The sequence below is a fragment of the Salmo salar genome, chromosome ssa09, assembly GCF_905237065.1.
Source record: "Salmo salar chromosome ssa09, Ssal_v3.1, whole genome shotgun sequence".
Lineage (NCBI taxonomy): Eukaryota > Metazoa > Chordata > Actinopteri > Salmoniformes > Salmonidae > Salmo > Salmo salar.
Genome location: NC_059450.1, coordinates 51,453,828 through 51,460,992, shown reverse-complemented (window position 1 = coordinate 51,460,992; position 7,165 = coordinate 51,453,828). Strand labels below are relative to the sequence as shown.

At 45.6% G+C, this 7,165-nt stretch overlaps 1 protein-coding gene across 2 annotated transcripts in view; it reads right to left on the bottom strand.

The window, feature by feature from the left end:
- Positions 1-2,820: 2,820 nt before the first annotated feature.
- Positions 2,821-7,165, bottom strand: part of cdc25b (cell division cycle 25B) — a 47,200-nt gene continuing 42,855 nt past the window's right edge. Inside the window, exons 8-10 of one of the 2 annotated variants that reach the window (XM_045723799.1) lie at positions 5,925-6,068; positions 4,431-4,775; positions 2,821-4,201 (exon numbers count right to left, since the gene is read on the bottom strand). In XM_045723799.1, the coding sequence (XP_045579755.1) occupies positions 4,160-4,201; positions 4,431-4,775; positions 5,925-6,068 (531 nt within the window). In that variant the 3' untranslated portion in view covers positions 2,821-4,159. The remainder of the gene's footprint in view (positions 4,202-4,430; positions 4,776-5,924; positions 6,069-7,165) is intronic. The other variant, XM_014211630.2, reaches the window with a different exon arrangement.

Below are 7,165 nucleotides of genomic sequence, written 5' to 3'. Positions count from 1 at the left end.
CTGAGGATCTCATCTCGGTACCTAATGGCAGTCAGGCTACCTCTGGCGAGCACATGGAGGGCTGTGCAGCCCCCCAAAGAAATGCCGCCCCACACCATGACTGACCCACCGCCAAACCGGTCATGCTGGAGGATGTTGCAGGCAGCAGAACGTTCTCCACGCCGTCTCCGTCTCTGCTTTCATCTGTGAAGAGCACAGGGCGCCAGTGGCGAATTTGCCAATCTTGGTGTTCTCTAGCAAATGCCAAACGTCCTGCACGGTGTTGGGCTGTAAGCACAACCCCCACCTGTGGACGTCCGGCCCTCATACCACCCTCATGGAGTCTGTTTCTGACCGTTTGAGCAGACACATGCACATTTGTGGCCTGCTGGAGGTCATTTTGCAGGGCTCTGGCAGTGCTCCTCCTGCTCCTCCTTGCACAAAGGCGGAGGTAGCGGTCCTGCTGCTGGGTTGTTGCCCTCCTACAGCCTCCTCCACGTCTCCTGATGTACTGGCCTGTCTCCTGGTAGCGCCTCCATGCTCTGGACACTACGCTGACAGACACAGCAAACCTTCTTGCCACAGCTCGCATTGATGTGCCATCCTGGATGAGCTGCACTACCTGAGCCATTTGTGTGGGTTGTAGACTCCGTCTCATGCTACCACTAGAGTGAAAGCACCGCCAGCATTCAAAAGTGACCAAAACATCAGCCAGGAAGCATAGGAACTGAGAAGTGGTCTGTGGTCCCCACCTGCAGAACCACTCCTTTATTGGGGGTGTCTTGCTAATTTACTATAATTTCCACCTGTTGTCTATTCCATTTGCACAACAGCATGTGAAATGTATTGTCAATCAGTGTTGCTTCCTAAGTGGACAGTTTGATTTCACAGAATTGTGATTGACTTGGAGTTACATTGTGTTGTTTAAGTGTTCCCTTTATTTTTTTGAGCATTGTATATGTAACAGTGTAGGTTCCGTCCCTCTCTTCGCCCCAACCTGGGCTCGAACCAGGGACCCTTGCACACATCAACAACTGACACCCCACGAAGCATCGTTACCCATCGCGCCACAAAAGCCACGGCCCTTGCAATGCAAGGGGAAACCCTACTTCAAGTCTCAGAGCGAGTGACGTCACCGACTGAAACGCTATTAGAGCGCACCACCGCTAACTAACTAGCCATTTCACATCGGTTACATATATACTGGACAAAATTATAAAACGCAACATGTAAAGTGTTGGTCCCATGTTTCATGAGCTGAAATAAAAGATCCCAGAAATGTTCTATACACACAAAAAAAACTTCTCTCACATGTTGTGCACAAATTTGTTTACATCCCTGTTTGTGAGCATTTCCCCTTTGCCAATATAATCCATCTACCTGACAGGTGTGGCATATCGAGAAGATCATTACACAGGTGCACTTTGTGCTGGGGACAATAAAAGGCCACTAAAATGTGCAGTTGTGTCACACACCACAAATGTGTCAAGTTTTGAGGGAGTGTGCAATTGGCATGCTACCTGCAGGAATGTCCACCAGAGCTGTTTCCAGAAAATTGCATGTTCATTTCTCTACCATAAGCCACCTCCAACATCATTTTAGAGAATTTGGTAGTACCTCCAACCGCAGACCACGTGTAACCACGCCAGCCAAGGTCCTCCACATCCGGCTTCTTCACCTGCGGGATCAGCTAATGAAACAGGAGTATTTCTGTCTGTAATAAAGCCCTTTTGTGGGGAAAAACTCCTGATTGGCTGGGCCTGGCTCGCAAGTGGGCCTATCCCCTCCAAGACCCATCCATGGCTGCACGCCTGCCCAGCCATGTGAAATCCATAGATTAGGGCCTAATTTATACATTTCAATTGACTCAATTCCTTAATGAAATGTAACACTAAAATCATAAATTGTTGAATTTATATTTTTGTTTAGTATACAAGTTACTATATTATTTATCATTAGGCCTACGTGTATATTGAAGTATTATTTGTAGTTGTCACTATGACAATGAACACACCCTGAAAGCACTGAATGGTCCGAACCAGTATCTTGGGTTAGAAACCTCACGGTCCGAACCAGTATCTTGGGTTAGAAACCTCACGGTCCGAACCAGTATCTTGGGTTAGAAACCTCACGGTCCGAACCAGTATCTTGGGTTAGAAACCTCACGGGTGAACCAGTAATCTGGGTTAGAAACCTCACGGTCTGAACCAGTAATCTGGGTTAGAAACCTCATGGTCTTGTTACCACCTTAATGAAGGCAGTGGGATGTGTTCATCAGTTGATTGACTACAGAACGATAAACTTCTCTAGTGTGACTGTTCACAACTGTTTTATAGTTAGGCTGTGTAGCCTGCCTCATTGGGGAAAGCGTCCATCAGTTATGGAGCGTTTCCTCAGCAGTTTAGCCCACAAGATCCAGGTCTTTCAGCTGTCCAGTAATATGGTCATGTCAGGAATCGCCTGAAAGGCCTTTTAGCTGTCCAGTAACATGGTCGCGTCACGATGTAAATCGCCTGAAGGAAACATACTAATGCAGGGATTTCTAGTGACGCGCATATGAATTATGATAAATGTTCCAAGCGTGGAGGAAATTGTATCCATAGTTTTCCCCGTTTTGGCTTCCGAGGTTTTAAAAGCGGTCGAAAATGAGGTGGATATCAAAATCCAAAAAGAAAAAAAAAAAAAAAAGAAAAGGTGGTTTCCGTTACAAGCACATGTTTAGTATTGGATTGACTGCTTCTCTATGCTCAGCTTAAATTCAGGAAGTTTCCATCCCCTTTTAAAAATAAGCAAATGTAGATTGGAAACATCTGAGCGGGGGAAAAAAATAAAGGGACAAAATTGTTTCAGTGAGATTTATTCAGCAACTCTCCTTAATACAAAAATGTTGATCCAACACACACACACACACACTTCCATTAACAATCACTAACACACTTCCTGTTCACACAGAAGGGCTCTTTGTGACTGACAAACAGCGCAACAATGGAGGTAAATCCCAAATAGCACCCTATTGGCCATAGGGCTCTGGTCAAAAGTAGTGCACTACATAGGGAATAGTGTGCTATTTGAGAGACACTTAGACCCTCTGACAACTCGCTGACCTGCAGCATTTGAACGTTTCACTTCAAAAGAGAACGCAGGGAACGAGGTTTTTAAAAATGTACTTTTTGGGTCAAAGGCGGCGAGGATGTTGATGCGGACGGGTTAATTTTAGATTATCAATATCAAAAGCTTTACAAACTGTATACTTATTATTAGAAGAAGTTCCTCACAATTCACAAACAATACTAAATGACACTTCCACATTACGAAGGGGTGTGTGATTATGGCCTAGGGAGAGGCTTTCTAAAAAAGAATCTCACTTTTTTTTTTTTAAAACAAAAAGTCTAAAACAAAAAACGCACACAGGAGGAACACAAAATACCTCACGGCCATCTAAAAAAAAAAAAAACATTTTAAATTAAGTGCTTAATAAAATAGAGTATGTAATATTATACAGAACTCACATTTCATTCATTCATTCTGAGCAGCACATCTGTCCAGTGAGGAGACATCAGTTGAACGGTTTTAAAATGAGGCAGTATTTTAGTCCTCGTCATGTCTGGCAGTGACTTGGTTTTAAACTAGGCAGTATTATAGTCCTCGTTTATGTCGGTTTTAAACTAGGCAGTATTTTAGTCCTCGTTTATATCTGGCAGTGACTTGATTTTAAACGAGGCAGTATTATAGTCCTCGTTTATGTCTGGCAGTCACATTAAGCACAGTGGTCAGATCTTGGTTCAGCAGTCACAGAGGGGGATGGCCATACGTAGGGGAATAAAAGACAGGGGTAAAACTGGAACACCCAAAAGAAGTCCTCTGGGGACTGGAAGGCTGTAGTGGTCTGGCTGGGGACTGGAAGGCTGTAGTGGTCTCTCAGGAGTGGAAGAGTGGCGATATGACAGTGTGTTACAGCACTCTCGTGGCTAGAGACAGTAGGGGTTACAGGGGGAGGCAGCAGGGGTCACAGGGGGAGGCAGCAGGGGTCACAGGGGGGCTACAGCTTCTTCAGTCTGCTGTACAGGTCTCTCTTGCTGCGCTCCCCGGCCCAGGTCCTGCTCTTCAGTCTGAACTTCCTCAGGTCCTCTTTAAAGTCCTGGTGGTGCATGGGCCGGTACCCCTGGGGCTCACACTGCATCTACACAGAGAGAGAGCAGTAACAACCACTACCACACTGCATCTACACACACGTTACAACCACTCTCCAATAGATTAGATTCACACTTAAAAAGGATTCTCCATTAATGCATCACGATTAAATAAAATGTCAACCGTAGTAACAAAACTGAACGGCTTGTTTAAGAAATAACACAGAACCCGAAAAAATATTAATGTCAACGAATTCACTTTTGATTATTAGTGATAAGGCCATCAAAATGTTTTTTAAAAAAAGTATGATTGTGTTTTACCCAGAAGTGAGGGAAGAACTCTTTGTAGCCTCCCTTGAGAATGTAGATTTCTGGGTAATGCAGGTTAGGGTACTCGTTCATCGTCCTGTCCCTCTCGCGTACAAAACGACACATCCTGGGCCCTCGCTCTGAGGAGAACTCACAGTGGAAGACGAGGAGGACCCTGCGGTCAGGGGAGAGGGGGGCGATGGGGGTACGTAAGAGGTACTCCTCGACCTGCTCCTCCTGGTGGAGGTTCAGGGCTCCTTTGATGTGGCCCCCCTCAAACTCATACGGGTAGCGACAGTCAATCACCACGATCCTCTCGACAAGATGATCCAGCTGGCCGCTCAGAGCGGACACCATCTGAGGAACAGAGAGACAGGTTAGTCCCAGGTTATAGATGATCCAGCTGGCCGCTCAGAGCGGACACCATCTGAGGAACAGAGAGACAGGTTAGTCCCAGGTTATAGATGATCCAGCTGGCCGCTCAGAGCGGACAACATCTGAGGAACACAGAGACAGGTTAGTCCCAGGTTAGATGCCTAACTACAATACTTCGAGAACATGGTCATACGCACAAACATTCATATCACCATCAAATTTAACCATTTTGTGCGATAACATACGATTTAAAAAGAAGTTACATGGACAGTTACATTAGTGACAGGACTCTAGAAACGGTTTCCAGTGTCATGCAGGACAACAGATGGTAGACGAGGATTCAAGAAGTAAGATGTTTCATCCAACACATTCAGGAAATGCATAATTGACATTCTGATGTGCAACCGGTCAAAACAGAGAGATCTTGTCCTATAGACTATACACTGCCTGAGGAAGGAGGAACTCACTAACACACATTTCAACTATGATCTCGTTGCTAGATTGATCAATTAATTAGCTAGCGTCGGTGGCCATCGAATAAATAAGAGCGAAATTTAAAAATGACCTGTGTCCATTCTCCAGTCGGCAAACTCATCCCATACAGGATGAGGACAAAACGTCAATGATTTCACAGTGATAATTCTCTCAGTGTTCAGCGCAACGCACACTGCATAAAGAATGACAAATTTATCAATAAATAGTTAATAAGGTTATTCAAGCAATAATAATTATAATAAACACTAGAGCAGTAAACTATACATCCAGAATATGTAAGATGTTGTTTAAACCAAGTCTGTGAGACGGCCTAGACAACTTCCAGCTCAACGTTTGACCAGGGTACAACTTCCAGAATATTTGACGAGTGTACAACTTCCATAATATTTGACTACCTTACGATATATTACGAGAGGCCTTATAAAATGTTAAAAATAAGTTAGTTCAAGGAGTGTTTACTAGTCAGATCAGCTCAAGGGGCTTGGCAAGGTAGAGGTTGTTAGGCGAGAAGACCGGGGGCCTTGGTCAAACACCCCGTGGGCTCTGGTCAAAAGTAGTGCACTAAATAGGGAATCCTAGGGTGTGATTAGAAACACAAGCTGTATCATATAACAGTAGTCAGAGCAGTGGTCTCACCATCTCAGGAGTGATGTATTTCAGGTCCTGGTGCTTGCCCTCCACAGTGGACAGGACACAGGCTTTGGTGAAATCCCCAATCAACTCCTTGTCAGACTCACTAGTGTCCAGCAGCTTCTCAATCTCAGTGTGGTTACAGAACGACTGGGAAGGAGAGAGAGAGAGAGATAGATCCCTGGTTACAGAACGACTGGGAAGGAGAGAGAGAGAGAGAGAGATAGATCCCTGGTTACAGAACGACTGGGAAGGAGAGAGAGAGAGAGATAGATCCCTGGTTACAGAACGACTAGGAAGGAGAGAGAGAGAGAGATAGATCCCTGGTTACAGAACGACTAGGAAGGAGAGAGAGAGAGAGAGAGATCCCTGGTTACAGAACGACTAGGAAGGAAGGAGAGAGAGAGAGAGAGAGAGAGAGATCCCTGGTTACAGAACGACTGGGAAGGAGAGAGAGAGAGAGATAGATCCCTGGTTACAGAACGACTAGGAAGGAGAGAGAGAGAGAGATAGATCCCTGGTTACAGAACGACTAGGAAGGAGAGAGAGAGAGAGATAGATCCCTGGTTACAGAACGACTAGGAAGGAGAGAGAGAGAGAGAGATAGATCCCTGGTTACAGAACGACTAGGAAGGAGAGAGAGAGAGAGAGAGAGATCCCTGGTTACAGAACGACTAGGAAGGAGAGAGAGAGAGAGAGAGAGAGAGAGAGATAGATCCCTGGTTACAGAACGACTAGGGAAGAGAGAGAGAGAGAGAGATAGATCCCTGGTTACAGAACGACTGGGAAGGAGAGAGAGAGAGAGAGAGAGAGAGATCCCTGGTTACAGAACGACTAGGAAGGAGAGAGAGAGAGAGAGAGAGAGAGATCCCTGGTTACAGAACGACTAGGAAGGAGAGAGAGAGAGAGATAGATCCCTGGTTACAGAACGACTAGGAAGGAGAGAGAGAGAGAGAGAGAGAGAGAGATAGATCCCTGGTTACAGAACGACTAGGAAGGAGAGAGAGAGAGGAGAGATCCCTGGTTACAGAACGACTAGGAAGGAGAGAGAGAGAGAGAGAGAGAGAGAGAGAGAGAGAGAGATCCCTGGTTACAGAACGACTAGGAAGGAGAGAGAGAGAGAGAGAGATCCCTGGTTACAGAACGACTAGGAAGGAGAGAGAGAGAGAGATCCCTGGTTACAGAACGACTAGGAAGGAGAGAGAGAGAGAGAGAGAGAGAGAGATCCCTGGTTACAGAACGACTAG